This window comes from Folsomia candida, unplaced genomic scaffold, assembly GCF_002217175.1.
Source record: "Folsomia candida strain VU population unplaced genomic scaffold, ASM221717v1 Fcan01_Sc001, whole genome shotgun sequence".
Lineage (NCBI taxonomy): Eukaryota > Metazoa > Arthropoda > Collembola > Entomobryomorpha > Isotomidae > Folsomia > Folsomia candida.
The window spans coordinates 14173832-14194018 of record NW_019091193.1 but is presented as its reverse complement, the minus strand read 5'-3'; the positions used below and the strand labels follow the sequence as shown (position 1 = coordinate 14194018).

At 38.3% G+C, this 20187-nt stretch overlaps 3 protein-coding genes across 3 annotated transcripts; all 3 read left to right on the top strand.

The window, feature by feature from the left end:
- The first annotated feature begins 7 nt into the window (after positions 1-7).
- On the top strand, positions 8-1007 carry LOC118437897. Its single transcript, XM_035857417.1, has 3 exons — positions 8-245; positions 314-473; positions 554-1007. The coding sequence occupies exons 1-3, from the start codon at positions 152-154 to the stop codon at positions 1005-1007; spliced, it is 708 nt and encodes a 235-aa protein (XP_035713310.1). The 5' UTR covers positions 8-151.
- On the top strand, positions 991-2514 carry LOC118433820. The gene is made up of 4 exons (XM_035846119.1): positions 991-1198; positions 1261-1429; positions 1505-1953; positions 2016-2514. Exons 1-4 carry the CDS (start codon positions 1018-1020, stop codon positions 2396-2398), a joined length of 1182 nt encoding a protein of 393 aa, XP_035702012.1. The 5' UTR covers positions 991-1017; the 3' UTR covers positions 2399-2514.
- A 13527-nt stretch (positions 2515-16041) lies between these two features.
- On the top strand, positions 16042-19948 carry LOC110853657 (sucrase-isomaltase, intestinal). Its single transcript, XM_022101968.2, has 14 exons — positions 16042-16199; positions 16289-16416; positions 16500-16697; positions 16769-17098; positions 17166-17375; positions 17476-17733; positions 17837-17947; positions 18014-18066; positions 18148-18296; positions 18371-18488; positions 18555-18599; positions 18677-19425; positions 19518-19598; positions 19686-19948. The coding sequence occupies exons 1-14, from the start codon at positions 16130-16132 to the stop codon at positions 19871-19873; spliced, it is 2688 nt and encodes an 895-aa protein (XP_021957660.1). The 5' UTR covers positions 16042-16129; the 3' UTR covers positions 19874-19948.
- Positions 19949-20187: the final 239 nt, after the last annotated feature.

Genomic DNA, 20187 nt, shown 5'->3' with positions numbered 1-20187 from the left:
GTTTGCCAGCAGACTGCAGTCTTAGCGTTTCTCACTCAACTTTTTGGTGTGAATTAAATTTCAATAAAACACATTCCGACAAAAATCTTTCATTTTCGTGAATTTCGAATTGTTTTTGAAAATCTTTCTTGTCATTTCTTTAAAAAAAACGATGGCAGCACCTCAAAAAAGGTATCCACCAACTCTCTTCTTTTTCTGGCAAAAGGACGGCTCTGTTTCGGTGAGACTTTTGGGAAAAGACGAAGGTAAGAAAAACGTTTATTTATAGTAAATACTATTTTATTCATATCTTTAATTTTAATTATTTGTCTAGACTATAAACATCAAATCTTTGAGATTCCCCTCGCCGACAATAATAGAGATATGGGAGCGATCGTCGTGGGAAGGTCAAGTGAGGCGGATCTAGCACAAGTTGCAAGGGAAAGGAGCCAAGAGTGCGAAAGACAAGAAGGGTTGGATGGATGTTCAGCAAGGTAAAACATATCATTTCCAATTATTTATAAATTAATCAGTCTGCAGACTACATATAATTTATTGTAATATAATTTTATAGGAGATTATTCAAGTACGGGTACTACTACGCCCCGAGATTCAGCCGCAGCTTGTATGTCGTCACGGATGACGATGACATCGTCAACGTTCTGAAACCTTGGCACCGGATCTACCTGAACGGGATCTGCTCAAACAGACCATCAGAGTGCATTCTGCAGCTCCAGAAATTTGAAAAACTTCTCAAGTACCACCTGCTGCAGCAGAAAGAATACTTGCCTCCTGCGACCGTGACGTTCATGGAGTCCTGGGGAGATGGCCCGATGATAAGTCATTGGAACTTGTACTCCCTCGAGCTGCAGCTGTTCCATCCCAATCCTGCAAATTTCATCTCTGTGCCAGCAGACACCATGAGTATGGTGATCAAATTTTTGGAAGATGCCAGAATTAATGACATTGCTGATGAATTGTGGATTTGCGTAGAATCGGCTGCAGCCATGTCATCAAAAGGTGAGTAACTTAATAATAATGGGCACTATTGGTTGGATTATTTCAACATATTTTAATTCATTTGTAGCAAAACTCCAACTTCTCGAGGATGACATTGAATTGCCACGACGGATTCAAGAGAGATCACATCAGCCGACTCTCTTTTTCTACAGGAACGATGATGGATGCCTGCAGGCTGAGCTTTTGGAAAACGGAACAGGTACATATTTTTAGTGGAACTTGAACAATTACTTAATTTGTATAATTATTTGTTATCTGCAGACACTAAAACAGTTCATGAGATCGTCCACATTCCCCTTGTCAACACGGATGGAGAAGAAGAGGCCAGCGTCATTGGGAGATCATCAGAGGATCCGTTGCGTACCGGAATTAACAGAGCAGGAAAGGTGGAGAAATCTGCCATGGATGAGGGAAACGTATGCTCAGCAAGGTAGAAAATCATTCATATCAACTAACTTGTAAGTCTGCAGACTTTATTCAATATAACAATTTTGTGTATTTGTAGGCGAGTCCTGAAATATGGAGTACAATACTCGCCCAACGACGCCCGCAGCACAAACGTCGCTACAAATGAAGATGACATTGCTGACCTGTTGAAACGATTCACTAGGATCTTCCTTAATGCAATTTCGTCTTACAAACCATCGGAATGCCTGGAGAAGCTGGCAAATTTTGAAGAAGTTTTGCGAGACCATCTGATGCAGCAAAAGAAATTTTTCCCTCCTTCAACTGTGAAATACATGGAATCTTGGGGAGATGGCCCAATGATCGGTGATTGGAACTTGTTGGCTCTCGAGCTGCAGCTCCCCCACCCAAACCCTGCACACTATATCTCGGTCCCGATGTCGACCTTCCAAAACCTGATGGAAATTCTCATTTACGATGAGAACGCCAATCAATTGGTGGATGAGTTGGATTTGTGTGCGGAGTCGGCTAAAGCTTTGTTAGCGAAAGGTATGATTATGCGATGAGGATGCTATATTTAAAATTGTTTCTCATAATTTAAATTATTGCAGCTCAACTTCAAGCTCGTCCAGCTGTCAACCCTTTCTGGTTCTCAAAGGAGAAGATGATGAAGAAGGGAAAGGTCGCCAAAGCCGTCGAGTTGGTCAAAGTAGGCCACTCAGAACTTGATGCTGCAGCACAGATGGGAATTCCCAGGAGGACTGTAGAATTGGAGATGAAGAAGGATGGAGTCAAGTCCAAATTTCGACCAGGGCGTCAACCATCCACTCGCTACACATCGACACAAATGACTGCAGCCGTGGAGTTAGTGCGAGAAGGGAAGACATATGACGAGGCTCGTTCACCTTTCAAAATTCCCAAACAAAGTCTGCAGGATGCATGTAAGCGTTTAGGAGTAAAGTCAGCCAGGGCCTACAAGAAGAATCGCCTGTAAATTTGTTTATTTTTATACTATATAAACCTACCCCATTACTGCAAAAGTAAAAAATTCCAATTATATGTAGGACTATATCTAAATACATGTATATTTAGTTTTTCTTTTCGAGGAAATCTCATCGATTAGAGTTTTTATTGGCAATAAAGCACAGAAATTCCTGATTCACGGATCATATACCTGCTGCCGTGGGTATGGAAGGCGCAGTGAAAGAAATTAATAGTTGATGGGACGAAGGGGATACAGGATGCACCAATTTATTGTCAGATAATGGATGGTCAGCATTAATTTTACGGCAAAAGCAGACACTTACCTCTGCTACCAACTACCAATCCTCGGTGTCTCAACACAAAATAACAATGGGACTTGGCTCGGTGAGGTATAATTTGGAGCCAAATCAGTTCCAGTACGAGTTTTAAGAGGCGTCTCGCCATAAAAAGCCTGAGTGAAGAGGACTCATTTCATCGCTTTCATCGCATGTTTACGTACTTATAGCACACACGCCAAAAAAGCACTTGCCCACAAAAGTGCATGGTGAGAAAGCCGGATAGTTTGATCAATGACTTTTTCATATTTTGGTTGGTCGGATTCCTGATTGTGTGATAAACGCAGTTGTTTCCATTCAATCCATTTTTAGTATTTTTTTAGCTCCACTTACTTTCCACGAACTTGAGAGAATGCGTCCTTGGTATATTATTAGTACGTATTGTGACCAAAATATATAGAGGGAAGGACTTGATTATGATGTACATATTTATCTATCATGTATTTCAAATTCCAGGAAGTTTTGTAATCAAAAACCAAAGAATGATGCCAACTTTTCTTTCGGACCTCGTCTGCATGCTTGTAAATATGGTTTCAATGTGCACACAATAATGCGGGATCATTACTAACGGTGTTGATTGCACATTGTGTTGATGAAAAAGACACGAACTTAAAATTTCTAAGAAGATGGTGCTGCATTAAAAGTTATTGAGGGAGACAGTATTTATTAGGTGTCTTTGCACAACAAAGCAGGTTCTGCATTGTAAATTGGATAAGACTATCATTTTGACTGATGTGATCTATGGGGAAAAGGATACAGCATCATTTACATGCAATCTAGTTCATGCAAGTTTAGATGATGGGTTGAAATCTTGTTCGTGAGCGAAGTGATATATTTGCATGGGGAAAAGCACAAAGTGTATTTAAGTAATGAACCAAGATTGGTTGGCGATGGAGATGAGATGAATTTGGTGGTTTCTAATGTGCAACAAAATTTTAGCGTGATGAAGTTTGGTTAATTACAGCATTGAAACCATATGGTGCTTCCTTTTCTCCTCCTCATTCTCCTCCGACGATGGGGACAGGCAGGAAAGTTGCTGCCAAGAGTTGGCTTTTAGTTATGCAAAGTGCAGAGACAAGTGTTATCATCAGAGAAGGGAGGAAAAGTTGTGCAAGTGGATGACGAAGAAGAAATGCTAGCAAAAATTATAAAAGATTATAAGCAAAGTATTTTTAAAAGCCCATTTCATCCTCATTCCATCCCATTATTTTCATCTATAAGATTCCAAGTTGTTCTAATATTATCCTTAATTACAACATTTGAATAATAATTAAGTTTCAGCAATATCACGCAGAATCAAACTGTTCCTGTGTTTTTTTAAATTTTAAGATTTATTCGTAAATTCAAAATCCAAGGGTTTTCTGTTTTTTGATAGTCCATATCCTTATTATTACTTAATTTACAGTACGACCTTTACATGCAAATACAAACTTTAGCTCTCAATGATAAATTAAATTATAGTACATCGAATCATGATCATGTCTTTTTTAATATGCAAACTCAACAGCGATGATGTCTTACTTGTAGTCAGGAACTTGAAATATTCTCTTGTTCAGTGTCAATCAGAAACACATTTGAACTCCATGTAGGGAAATTTACGACATACTACAAAACTGAGACCTAATTGTTGCTAACAGCAGGGCGAAAGAGGTAAGGAATTCAAATGTGAGAAATCACATTCATAAAGTAAAAGTCCATAAATCAATCGCAACATGTTCACTTGTATTTGTAGCATTGGAAGTTCAGTGCACAGAGCGACTGAGGCAAAAAGGAGCTACAAATCTAATTGTGGTTGCCACTCTGTCAATCTGTTCAACGAAATCTGTTATTGTTGTGTTCTTCTTGTACGTAAATATTTTTCATGCTGGAGAAGCAGCAAGGCAGCGTCTTCGCTGGACAGGAACACGGATAAAGAAGCAGTTCAATTAATTGGGTGAGAGATTCCCTGGGTCGTAGGTTATGAGAGGGAAAAGGCTCCTTCGTATTACCAAGTCTACGCTCGATTCCAATAGACACACAACTCGTAGTGATGTAATTTACAACAACTTTACTCTTCAAATCACAATTATTTCATGGAAATTTATTGGCATCTGCATATTTTTTATATGCCATGTGAATAAAGAAGCAAATACATATCTGCACAATTCCCTTCCTACATAATGCAAGCTATTAACCCGAGATTTAATCTGTTACAATACAATAATCGTGGATGTATGATGTATTACACCAACAAACAAGGCATGTACATACGCATGATTGTCTTCTTCACCTGTGATGATGACTTCAAAGGGAACTGATAAGATGGTTAAAAGATAGAGGTTTAACAAAACAAGAAAAAAAATCATGCCTTATGAAAAAAACCAGAGTGAAGCGCCGATGTGGACGATGATGAAAATTGTAAATGATGGTCAAATATTTCAAAAATCGTATAATGCTCATGGTGAAATTGCAGGCAGCGAGCATGGACTGATCGAGAAATGGTGTACGCAATGCATGGATATACGTATGTATAAAACTAAAAAGACTGGATTTTTTGGTTGGTTTGGATCTTGGGATTGTATAAATGAAGATGAGTTTGAGATTTTCGTTGGTTCGTTTCTTGTCCATGGGTCAATTGTTGACTGTGGCTACGGAAGAGTCCTTGGGTTCATCACACAAGATTAATGATCGATTGTGCAGCAGTGTTGGAAGACGCACCTCCAGGGCGTCCTATGGACCTTGGCAATTGTTGAAATCTGCAGGGTGTCCCACTCTGCTTTCAGTGTTTCTTTGGGTGGGGGTCCTCAGTCAGCCTTTATTCAATCTTTGGACATAAAACATTCCTTCGTCCACTTTGGCTTTTATTACTCCTTCCACCACCAAAAAAACCCAGCAGCGAGCACCATGCAGCATTTCGTACCACTGCATATAAACATAATACATTGGTAGTAATGTGTAGTAGTAGTACATCTCTTGCACAAAGGCATAACTCGACTCTCAAACATTAAATAACGGCGTGAGGACGTCCATTTCGGCTGCTTAAGATAATTCACATGCAGTAATAATATTTTAAGTTCAAACAATTTCTAGCTAATATTTATTCTTCTTTCGTTCGGCCATTTATGCTTGGGAACAATTTGAATTACATTTTCAGCCAAAAATTGCATAATCCATGTTCCATGAAAATTTAACAATCAACAATATGTACCAATAATGCAGCATCTGCAGTGTTATTCAAGTCTGATTGTTTAATAAAGAAAGCTATTAAGTATTCCACTAATGTTTGTTATTTAGCTGATGTAATATGCACGGATTTACGTATATATGTACATGGGGATTCACGCATGGGAATAGGCTGGTGACAAGGAGTACAACAATTTGGTTGGAATGAAGTTAAATGAATGCGTTTAAAAAGTTGACAAGACAAAAGACACCGACGGATATCATATCGTGATAATGTCTCTCTGAGCGAGGAGTGAACGAGAAAGGTGACAGCCGCCGCTTCTACCGTTGTTCAGTCCCTCTGCGTTTTTTGTATTTTACTGCTCCTCGCACACCACTCCCGTAAATATACATGCATTTTATCTCTTTGACTAATTTGTAAAACAAGATAAAGAAACCTTTTCATTTGTTCCGTGAATTAAAGAAATGCCAGTGTCACTCACATATAAAAAATACCAACGGCTTATGTATGCGTGCATGTAGTTGTTTTTCATGCTGCACAAAAAGTCACCACCACACCGTTATTATTACCAGCTTTAAAACTGCTTGGGCACGATGCTAATTTCATATTGTCATCTTTAGTCTTCTTCATTCATTTAGTTTCTGTATTTGAATTGCCCAACATGTTTTTAAGGTTCAAATCCACACTCCCAGCGAGTGAGTACTTATTACGAGTTTGTCAAATGTATGAAATTTTTCTCAGAAGATAATAAAAGTGTGAAACAACTCTGCGCATGAATATGCATATGCTCTCCCCTGTCAAGAACTGTTGCGAGTCATTTCAGTTGTCATAAGTATACATCACAAGCCTTCGTTTTTTACAATGCCGATGTGATGCCTTTACAAGAGACAGCTTTTTAGTTTTAATACCCAAGCCCAGAACAATTGATGGAGGAAATCACGTTGAATGATAATTGTGTGATGCACATTTGTGTACCTTTTTTATGCACCGAGTACGGGACAGGTAAATATAAAAGCGACATCAAAACTGAACTTATCACTTAGTTCCAGTGTTAAAATAAAGGCGAGATTCAAATCTCATAATCAGGCCGACCAGACAGATCCGTACGAAGAGACAATACCTTCCCGTCTCCCCTGCGACGAAGAAGAAGAGACCACATAGAAAACACAACAGCAGGGTGACGGTGGTAGGTAAAAGTTACACTCGGGAATGTCACAGCTTCATAAAAAGTCACGTTTACGAAATTCACAATGGAATAAAAATAGCAAACTGATTTATTCTTTGGTGAGTGGGTCTTAAAGCGTGTTTTTGAATGTCAGCTAGTAGGGAGACAAGGCATGAAGGCTTAAGAAGCTAAGCATTAGCATGTACGTATGTATGGATATGGAAGCTGGACTATTTAACTGACTAACCGTTTATTGGTGCTGCTTGAGTACTGACAGTTTCGAGCATGATTACCTATCCGTGTCGTCCCCCTTCCGACTCGTTCCCTTAAAACAATGCTACGAGTGCAAACAAAATCTGCCGAAGCCAGTGATCTGTTGCTGGTTGTTGTCTCGATCGCTTCGTCCTAATCACTAAAGTCCACTCCCAGTTTGTTCGAGTAAATTGTGAAATACGACTTTTGGTAATTAAGACGCCCTGGCATAGCCCCTTCTGCTGCAAAAGTGGTTCCATACATATTCCGCACACAAAATGCTATGCTACCTTGTCTTACATTGCTTATTTGGCTAGACGTTACAAATAATTTGATACATACTTTGTGATCTGAATCATCAATTACACGGCTGTATCGTCACCTTTTTATATTAAACAAAACTGACTACATAGTCACAAAGTCAATCAACAGTTGCAGGATTAGCAAATAATGCTAAGAAACAGCTGCGCATAGGTGTTTTAAATTTGTAAGGACTTGGTCCTTAAGTAATTTATCTTTGGTTATACAACTGCAACTACTTATTATTTATATTATTTCATTAGGTACGAGTACGACCTGCTCCCCAAACAACTCCTCCCACAAGAAACAACAATCAATACCACTCTCCTCTGAGAAATTGACAATCTTGAATACTTTCATTTATTAAAAATTGAAGGGAAATAGATTGAACCAGAGGATCCTTAAAAGTCAGTGAGGAATCTGAAAGGTCCATAATATGGATATCTTGGGTTTGGTACTCCGTACTATCAATCAGTAGCATAAAGTTCATTTTCATTCCTGTCTACCACTATAATTATCCCAAAACAGAAAAACCCTCCCATATCATGGGAGGATTTCTTTCAAGTATTACGAATCCTTCGGAAGATTTCGCCCTCAAAATTAAATCCTTTATCTGGTTCTCACGGGGTATCAGAAAAACAGCATTTTTGCTATGCATGGATTTCTACTACATAGAAGATATAAAATCAGCCTTGGTTTGACCCTTCATCATTTAACATTATTTTCCTTCATTTTTACGTGACAAAAAGCTGAAATGATTTAAGAAACCTAAATATGAATATATATTAAACATAACCCAAAGATTTTGTCCCACAGTATATTGCATACCATATAGTGTTTTAAGGCTGTAAAAAATTCCGTAATTCCACAAAACAAAGGGGCACGATTTGATATCAAAAGATTTCACGAAACCGAGGACATCGTGAAGATATGTATCAGAATGAACAATCTTTAAGGATACAACACCAAGTCGTCAACATTATTAACATCTCTAAACTTGATCAATTCAACTTAATTTGAACAAATGAGAAGATGAGCAGCGAGTTTCAGAATAATGTGAACTTGTAACCGGTATATAATTTTTTTCTCATGCTCAAACAGAAATTCTGGGTTTTTATTCTCAACAAAAAAAGTTTAGTTTACAATTTAGCACTTTTAAGATCATGATTTTGCAATCAAAATCCATGTATGAGATGAGATGCACACATATCCCTTCCTCTCATGTGGATCCTACTATTTGGTAAGTACCAAAATACCATCGTCTTGAATTAAACACATTGAAATCAAGATTTGTTGCGGATATGATGAGCAAATTTCATGACAAGACGAGTTAGAAAGTACGCCATTAGTGACCAATTCAAACTCACTTGAGCAAAAGCTTGAGTGAGTAAAAAAGCACTTGATATTTCCACTGCTTGAGTTTTATATATATGTAAATAGCATGGATATACCCTCGGTTTATCTGCCACCTTTATGCCGAAAGACACATAAAACAATTTGTCTATGCAGTGTGGCAAAGACAAACACTGACAGATTTTTGAAACCTGGGTTCTCTGATCGTTCGTGCTCAAGAGATTATTCCGGCTTTCAGAAAATATCAAGCATACGGCGTCAACTTGCTCATCTTATGATCTCTTTTAGCCCCAACTTCAAAGAAAAGTGACTTTTTGCGAGCTCTTTTTCTCTTTCTATCGCAATCATTATTAGATTCGGTGCGGTTGTCGTGCCTGTGCCACACACAGTGTGACCATTCGCTTCTACATATTCTGACTTGTTCCCCCACCATCATCCTGCATCATCGTCCTCTGCATAAAGGTTCATCATCATGCCTTTCTCTCTCTCTCTCTCTCTACTGTTTTCATTCAAAATATGGTTATGACGGCAATAAAACAACAACTTAGCGAAAACTGCTGTTCACCATTCTTAATGTTGGATGGTTGTTTCTTTTGCATGACTTTTTAAGGAAGACGACTTTTAAATTTGTTACTGTCTCACGAATCCCAAGGTATGTACAAAATCGCCAGATAAAGAAATCCGACTAATAAAATGAGACTCTGTGTCATTCCATTGAACAGCCTCTCGTTCATGGAGTTTAAATGTATTGATTGTGGTAAAGGATGAGTAACTTAGTGGTGGGTGAGAACTCGAACGGTGCACATAGCGCTGTAGTAGTGAAATGAGATGGATGAAAGCAGGAGAAAATAGATAGGAAACATTTATTAGTGTGACTTGAGTGTTTTTCCCGAATGAGAAGGAAATGAAGGGAGATGAGCAGACAATGGTGATATGCTGATTGCACTCGATGACAATGGAATGGAGTCGTCGTCGTCGTCGATGAATGAATAGGAAGTCGGAAGGGAATATGCAATCCCTCCCTCGCTGGATGAAAAAAGCTTCCGTATTATCAAAGGTACTTAGAACAAATGAGGACGACGAGAGGATTCTCCGCTGCTTCTTCTCTGCTCGGGAATTGTCCCTTTTTCTCCTCATCTTCGCTAACCTCCCGAATTCAGCACTTTCACAGATACAACAAATTCGCCTCCGCTCGATGTGCTGTCAAGAGCTTAAGGCTAATGTGGAAAAGGAAATGAACTAATAAAGGAGGAGTGACTTCTAAATAAGTTTTACATGAAGACAATCAATTGGGTCGAATTTGCTTCGCTCGCTCTGATTTATGTTATGCACATACAAATGTATCCCAAAATTCATTACTTTTCTAATGCATGGCAATCCTCTATAACTTGACCGCATTGGAAACATCACAATGGGCCATACCAATGGCGATAACTAAGCGAGAACCAATATAAATTGTCAAAGTGCAACGAGGTTGGAATTCGACAACAACGCTTATTGATGATTTTGGTATGTAGAAGTCTCCTAGTCTCCAATTCTGAAGTTCTCACTGTGTGCAATCTACTTTGCTCACTAATACTAAATAATCCAAAAATATATCTGTTGAAATGTAATTTAGAATGATTATACACTTTTACCATGTTAATTAGAATCTAATTAGCTTGAGGACTTGATGACGAGAATAGATAATATCAGTAAAAGAGGCAAAAAACAGTTGCAGTTGTACCACCACATAAATATTGGTTGAGCAGTAGAAGAGTGTAATTTTCAATATCCAGCAATTTTAGGGTATGTTGTTCACCACAAACATGTCATTAAGCTCCTATTCCTATATTCAAGGAAATCAGTTGTGGTTTGTTGCTGTGCACTTTTATTGCTACCCTTTAAATATTTAAATGGTGAATTTCACCTGAAAGACGGCCCTTTTGCTTTAATGCTTTTACGAAATATGCTATTACGCTGGCTAGGGCACTTTGATAACCATAGGATTCCATTCGCAGTTGTGAAACCCATATATTTAGGTAATTGAGGGCAAAAGACGCAGTCAAAAGTAATTCAGGGTCATAGTTAAAAAGTATTATTTGATGTAATGACTTGGTATTCACTGCTGAAGAAAGTGAGTCTCACAGTCCAGCAAAGCTGTTTTGTATACATAAATCGCCCTTCGTATTTTGTTACATAACATAGACCAAAAAGGCAACTAACACTTTCTTTCCACTCGGCCGAGGACTGGTAAATACTTACGTACGTAGTACGTAAATATCGTACGACGAGGAAGACCCCTCAATAGACACATGTATTTAACACAACATCGATCCTGTACTTTTTCGTTGTGTGGTTAAGGCTATTAATTTTATTCGTACAATACTCTTTTTGTTCTTTGAAACTCTCAATCACTATATTTACAAACCAATCTCACATTAACTAACAGGAGCTACGAGAGAGTTGCATAATATAATTTGAGCAATAGGCGGCACATAACCATTAAGCACTCCTTCCAACCATCACTTTCTTATGGTTCCTGTAATCACTCAAAGTTAAGGCTGACGACGATCGGTGTTCCCATGCAGCCAAAGGTATCCGCCAAACGGACGAACCAACGACGGACTGACGTCGCTTTTAATTGTAAAATTGCTCTAGAAAGTTACCCCGATTATAAAAATTGGAAATTGGGGTAAACCAGACAATATTAGAAATCAGGGTCTTAGTTATTAATCTACACAGCAAAGTGATCGACTCATCGTCAGTACATACACTTATGACTCACTATACACATGTATGTACACTCAATTTTATTCTCAGGACCAATAATACATCAAAAAATACCTGCTCTATATTATTATCTGGTTAATAAGAATATTATATTTCATACATGAAATTGTAGAGGGTTTACCACTTACACGTCTATCAAGCCTTTTCACACGCATGCATTGATGATAACTTTCGAGAGTAAAGTCGGCATTTATTCCAAAGGTACAATTTTCCATATCGGAAGAGTTTGTGAGTGGCGGAAGAAGCGAAAGAAATGAAAATGGCGATAAAGTGAATGAAATGGAAATGGAAAAGTTGTTGGAAAGCAACATCCGTTTTTCACACCCACGAGGAAATGGAAAAGTGCAGACAATCACATTTGCTCATGCACTTTCACAATAAGAGCATTTCCTCATTCAAAAAATATTCTGGGACTGGAAACCTCTCGCTCTCAAAATGCAAAAATGGGACAAACCAATCCAGCACGAAAAAGGGGTTCTTCTGTCAGCCTTCAATTTTGTCGAAAAAAATCCCCACTTGCCAACTGTAAACTTACATTCAATTGTAAAGTGTAAATCCGTGTTTCGAATAACTTTATTGCTCTGGATGCAGTTCTGTGATTACATACGACTTTGAATATGTAATATATTGATGATGTTGTCACACATGAGGAAGATTGCATGTAAAGAACAATAAACCACATAACGTGATCGTGAACCACCAGTATAGTTCGCATTCAAGTCCAAATCATTCCTCGTCCTAAACCTGTTTTTTTCTGTCAGCAGCGGTCTCTCAGAAATAATCATTGGCAAGAACTTGGTATGGTCTCACAATCGGAGTTTTAGAAAATTATTATTCATCAATCATGACCCGTCCCATCTAAGATTTGAATATGCGGCAAACCAACACCAGAAATTCAAGTACTGCTAATGTTTTAGCGATTAGAATGATTCCTGATCCAATTTCAATGAATAATAAAAATCAATATGTAGTCTCAAGTTGATAATTTTTGAGAAAAGCTCACCACAGTTTCCCACAATGGAGTAAATACAAGAAGGAGGCCCGTCGTCGGAGCCAACTTGGGCGGTCAGGAATCCACAGTTTTTCAACACCGACATAATATATCGAAAGATCCCTTCGTCATCTTCGTCTGCAAAATTATATTTTTTTCTTATTACGACATTCTTTTTCCTCAGAAAGAAAATTTATGTGTCCTGTACCGTAAATATGACCTCTTTTACTACTCATACTGCAAATACATATGCATGTATCTATGTATGCACATGCACATATCTATATACCTAGCGTCGTCGTCTTGGGATTACACAGAGAATTGCTTCCAGTCTACCGTGTCCACCAAAGAAATCAAATCCGTTCTACCTCATCGCAACTTAATAAGCGTGTCTGCGTGTCAGCTAACTGCTGGATAAAGTCTTTTGGATTTGATACGACAAACAGGGTCTACTTTTGGTTCATGTAAGTACATCAGGAGAAATTCCCTTGCTTACTCAGTTCCGTGTAAATTCAAAGAAAGACTTGGTCCTAATATCCAATATCTAATAAGAATCATTGGTATTGGACAGGTCATTTTTTGCGCGACATAAATACGTTTCTTACCGTGAGAAAGAAATGGTCACTTTTAGGATATTTTACATAATAATTGAAATTTTGTCTTTCCCACATTTTGTAATTTTATTAAACTCATGAATATGTACATACATACGCACACCTCAACATAGAATTTATGCTCAATATGTCCTATAACATATTGAACAGTCCAGTTTAATCCCCTGTTCAGGGTTCTGATTTTGATTTGCATGGACCTTATTTTGACAAAAGGGTAGGATTTGACCTTACCAACGTACTTACCATTCATGAATAATATACATACATATGCCCTTTTGTCCATTCAAATGTATGGACTGGTCAACCAGATATTTTGCTCCCAATAATGCAACTTTTAATCGATATCGCATAAAAGAACGAAGGACAGAATATATTTCCAACGTTTACGACGTATCGAAGATGAAGTGAATTGCATTATCTTGGAAAGATATATATGCGCCGTAGAAAGTTTTCGCTGGTCCATGTTAAAGATATGAATTTGAAATGAGCCAAACTTATCGCTGAATACCATCACTTTGTATGAATAACAAGTTCCTTATGTCCATCGCCCAGTGAGTTTGTACAAGCGAATGCAATTTTGAGGATGGATGACTTCAGTCAGTCCGTTGGTTCTATATGTGACGTGTTGGAGACGGGGGAAAGTTGTGCATGAGGCGACGACGAAAGAGGAGGGATGCATATCTACATAAAAGAGTCATCCCACCCGAACTTCCCTTGAAACTGAAATCTTTTCGCAAGAGACCCAACGTCGGTTGGGTAAAGTGAGTGGTCAAATCCAGGATCAAATCTGACCATGAAAAAACTCCTATATCCAAATTCGATCCTTTTCTCCTTCTCCTGCTCTTGGAAAATTCTCATCAGAATTTATGAATTAAATTAAGTTTGACCACTGTCCCTTCTTATCACGGTCTGCCCTGCAAGAGAGTAGACGGACGGACAGTGAGTACATACGATAGAATTGCTTTTCTCAGGCAGGGGAATGCATAATTCAAGCTCATACTCAGAGCCCAATATTTGATTTCACTCCATCCCAATTCATTCGTCCATTCTTCTCGTAATTTCATTATGCTGCGTGTCATCCTAAATAAATGTGTAAGGAATTGCCATTGGATTATTAGTTTTGGGTTGGATTCAGCTTTTATTCACAGCAAATTTAAATTGGGATTTCATGATGTCTCGTTCGATTTATTGAAGAAATTTACCATCTATTTTTTGCAGATTTCTCTTCGCTACTTGGAATTGTATGCAGCGGTTTCATCGATTTTAAAAATATAATTCTTGATCGTGGGAAACCAATATGATGCCAACTAACTACTCGTAAATAGATTGTGCTGATATGCACCTAAATATTCATAGATTGGTCAACCCATTGTTGGTCAAGTAATTTTTTACTAATTTTTTTAAAAATACGAACCTCATTTGACTTACCTATGATACTTTTTATTACAATTTGGCATTCACAATATTTTTCGGTGTCTTTGTGGGCTTTCCGATTATAACTAAAATTAGAAAATTAATGCTTATTCAAGTGCAGCCGAACCAATAATCCTTGTTTACTGTCATCTCGATCCTCTTAACTTGAGAGAAAAAGTAAAATCGACCCTTAGGAATTGTTAGCGTATTTTTTTGGGCCCGGCACTCGCTTTTGAAGTTGAAGAACAATATCGTCGTAACTAAACGTGTGAGACGATGTTGCAGTAAACGTTAAACTCCAACGGTGAAATGTATTCATTCCAGTATTTATTAAACCATTAGAACACAACAAACAGGTTTATTAATATAAGCCTATGATTGAAGATCATTTATTCATCATATGCAGAATGAGAGCAGCCATATAATTCCAATGGTTATTGTTACAGAATCTGCCAAGCAGCCTTCATTAGTTCGAGACACTAAATATAAATTACAAGCATGATAGTTCTCGAGAGTTATCGCAAAGAGCCGGACAGATGGACGGACATGACAATTCCATAAACGTTGACTTGGATTAAAAACTATTGAAATCTTAATATATTTCTACCTACCCAATTATGTAGTAATGAATTAACGATACATTACACCAACTAATTCAATAATTAAAAACAATCGGTGGTGGTCGTCACCCGAAAAAATGCGTAAATAATAGTATTTACATCATATTCATAATCAGCCAAATATACTTATAGTACGTGCATCATGCAAAAGACTTTAAAATCAAACTTTAACTCAGGATCAATCGGATAAGTCTAAAAAAAGTTATCGCAGATTGACACTGACGGACACAATGCCTCTACATTTGCACGTGAAGGATAAATTATTTACAAATCCATAATTTTATTGCCGTCTAGTTATAATCAGACTATACTGAAATGCGAAACATGAGTAAATGAAGTAATGATGCACACAAGATAATAATTTCATGAAAATATAAATGAATGTCCCACTTTATTCTTATCAACTCAATTGAATCATTCAACTTTGCTTGAAATCCGCGTGATACATGTCAACACAATTTGCGGAATTCTTGCATATGCAAAGCACGTTCCGTTTTTGGAAATTAGTGCAGAGGCGTGTGCAGTTGTAATTTGTGATTGATATCCCATTGAATACAAGACTCGTTGACGTTATCGCTTCATGATAAGAAAGTATGGGGTACAAGCATTTGCCTTTATCTAAAACTCTAATCACAATAAATATTTTGAACTATAAATACTTGATGGATGTAGGCATGACTGGACAACGTGAAATTGGAGCATATATAAAGCTTCAGACAACTAAAATAATTAGACTGGCATACGTTTTACTTGTTTGCGGACCATGGCACATCGTCTAAGAATGACGGCGCTGGCGTACCTTTTGGTCGCCGTAGCATTAATTGTTCCTGCCGGTAGGAACTCGAATTACTCGAGACAAATTAATAGAGATATTTATAATGTCCACTCTGTAGAATATTATTTTTTAACATGTAACTTCCAGCTTTGGGACAAGGGCATGGATGCGATGACGACTATCAAGAAGATGGGGACAGAACAGGATGTCCAGGATCTAGTCATGACACTGTGGAAGAAAGTTGTCATCTCTTAAACTGTACCTGGTGTCCAACCGTAAATATTAAAAACATAATTTTACGTACACTCCTGATTACTATTAATTACAACTATAATTGCAACTGTTGTTTTATTACAAGGTCCCCGACACGCCAATCCCGTGGTGTTATGTTTCCAAAGTGGGAGTGGGTTACGTAATGGTGGGAGAACCCATTAATTCACCTGGTGGAGTTCGAGTTGAACTCCAACGGTCTGCAGGTCGAACTCGATGGGACAATGAAGCAGAGAATTTGGTTCTGGAAGCTGAATTTCAGTCAAATGGGCGATTGCGAGTGAAGGTAGTCCGAAAATTGATACACATAAATAAATGATTTCAAATATTTTACCATTAGTCATCCTATTTACATAGATAACTCCAGCCACAGGGCCACCTCGGTTTGAAGTGCCAATTGAAATCCTTCCACCTGCCGAAGGGAACCAAGACCCACTTTATGAACTTCAATTTGAAAATTCCCCCTTGTTTTCTTTCAAAGTGATTCGAAAAGCAACGGGTACCGTGCTATTTGACACGACCGTCGGACAAAAGAATTTCGTATATGCAGACCAGTATCTCAGCCTGACCTGGAGTCTGCCCAGTGAAAATGTGTACGGAATTGGCGAAAATGAGCAAACCAGTTTCAAACATGACTTTAGTGCAAATAAGAGATATCCGTTGTGGGCTAGAGATCACACACCGGAGGTACTGCGATAGAAGCTATTGATCAATAAGAAAAGGCAAATGTCTTATCACCTTTCAATCATTTCAGGGCACAGTCAACATTTATGGAGTCCAGCCTTACTACACGGTTCTTGAAACCGATGGAAATGCACATTCTGTGGCACTCGTGAATGCTAACGCTCAAGAGTTTACTATGCGCCCGGGAGGTTCTATAAATTATATTACAATTGGCGGTGTTCTAGATTTTTACTTCTTCTTGGGACCATCTCCCGAGAATACAGTTCAACAGTATACAGAGGTACGATTATCCGTCAAAAACTGCCCCATGTATATGTACATATGCACTTAAGTAGGTCGCAACATCAGCACAATACATTTATCTAAATAATTATTCATAGGCTGTGGGTCGTGCTCCTATGCCTCCATATTGGGGCCTTGGCTTCCAGCTTTGCCGCTATGGGTATGATTCGATTGCCAACATGAGAGCCGCTGTTGACCGCACAGAGCAATACGATATCCCCCACGACGTCCAGTATGGTGATATTGACATTATGCTTCGGCGTCTCGACTTCACGTATGACCCAGTTAGATTTAACGGTCTACCGGAATACATCCGAGAGCTCAAAGCAAAAGGAATTAAATTCGTTACGATTTTGGTAATAAACTAATAATGAAAATGGATTCATTCGATGATCAATCCTTTAAGATACTCATCAAAATATGACTTCGCACATAAATACAAATACATTTTCTGTGCAGGATCCTGCTATTAGTATTGGTGAGCCCCCAGGATCTTACGAAACCTTTGACTTAGGCCAGACGATGGACGTCTGGGTAAAGAGGGCTGATGGAACGCCAACCCAAGGAAAGGTACGTAACAAAACATGCAAAAACTGTAGATTTTAATTATCACACGTCTTGATTTTTCACGTCAAGGTTTGGCCAGATCCGCCCGTCTATTTTCCTGATTATTCATCAGAATCCACAAAGTAATTTTTGCTTAAACCATATGCAAAATAAATAAAAATATGGCTATATGTACATATTATGGTTTTCAACAAACTCCCAAGGGAATGGTGGATCTATCTCATCAAGGAATTTCATAACCTTCTGGAATACGATGGTCTCTGGATTGACATGAACGAACCTGCAAATTTCATTGACGGAGATGTCAACGGATGTCCTGGAAATTCTCTCAACAGTCCACCCTATGTTCCACGTAAGAATACTCAGAAATGTTATCAAATTTATAACAGAAAAACAGTCTTCTAACATTATGATTTATTTTTTCAGCAATTTTTGGAGGTACTCTGTGGTCCTTCACCCTTTGTGCGGACAGTGTCCAAGCTGCTGGAGTTCACTATGATGTTCATTCTCTGTATGGGTGGTTCCAATCCGAACCGACGCTAATGTAAATAACACACTTGAACTACTTAATCCATATGCGAGTAGATTTTTAACATGAAAATTATTGCAGAGGTACTCAGGAAGGGACAGGGAAGCGTGCATTAGTATTGTCAAGGTCTATATAAATGATTTTTAAATGTTCTAGAGTTAACTAGATATTTGACGAGTAATAACTAAACATGTATTATGTAGGTCAACCTTCCTTGGATCCGGCCGCTGGGCTGCGCATTGGCTTGGAGACAACTTTTCGCGATGGTCGAACCTTCATTTTTCAATCATTGGAATGCTTCAATACAATCACTTTGGCGTCCCTTTGTCTGGTTCAGACATTTGTGGATTTAATGACAATACTACTCCGGAAATGTGTCAAAGATGGGGGCAACTCGGTGCCTTCTACCCGTTTTCGAGAAACCACAACGCCATCTTCAACCAAGACCAAGATCCAGGCTATTTTGGTCCAGCTGTAGCTAATTCAACGAGGACCGCATTGAGGATTCGATACAACCTACTTCCATATTTATACACTTTGTTTCATCTTCACCATACTCGGGGGGATACCGTCGTTAGGGCATTGTGGCACTTGTTTCCCACGGATCAAGTGGCCAGCGGAATTGATAAACAGTTCTTGTGGGGCACTGGATTACTTATTTCTGCAGTTTTGGACGAAGGTCAAACCTCTGTTCAAGCATATTTCCCAGATTCAAGATGGTTCAACTATTACGATGGAATGGAGGTTCAAACCCCAGGACAGACTGTTCAATTGCAAGCTCCATTGGATTACATTCCTCTGCATGTTCATGGAGGTAACATCCTACCCACACAGGATCCTGAGAGAACTACCCTTTTGGCCAGAAACAATCCATTCGGGCTAATCATTGCCTTGGACGAGAATCAGTCTGCACAAGGAACTTTGTTCTACGATGATGGAGGAGATACTATTGGTACTTAATTGAATACCTAGATCTTGTCACTTACATACCTTACAATTTGTATTTGCATACATGTTATTAAACAACTCTCATGTTTTTCATAGATTCGCATACGGTTGGTAACTACTATTTGGCCGAGTATGAATTCTCCAATGGAACTTTGACCGGCACGGTTGCTCAAAATGGTAAAATTTCAAAATTAATATTTTCATTGTTCATGGTTCAAAGTTTAATAGGCAACTTTGTGTAACTCGGTTGATCTTTAAAAACAGGATACGCGGAAATGGCCACTAAAAGGTTGGATACCTTGAGACTCATGGGTCATACCCCGTTCAGACTAATGTACGTTAATGGAAACCCTTGGTTTGATTACACCGTAAATGGAGCCACCGGCGAGGTCACAGTGTTGCATTTGCAACTACCAATGAACTTGGCTTTTACTGTTAGATGTGAGCCCTAAACATCTTTTTTAAATGATGTAGATTTAATTTTTAAATATTGACACGATATTAAATGTAATTGATTGTATACCAAATTTATTAATGTGCACTTCATTCGAATACATACATATATTGTCCATGTGTGGAAAAAATTGCGAAATTCGGTTAAAGTATAATCGCACTTGGCCAAAATTACAAAGAAAGTGGAGGATACCAACATTGAACATGATATTTACCAAAATTATGTGTTAAAATGTGGAAATCTAAATGATAGAGAAAAATAACTGACGACTTTGGCTAATAACGAGTGAAATTGTAAAACCAGAGTTAAGTG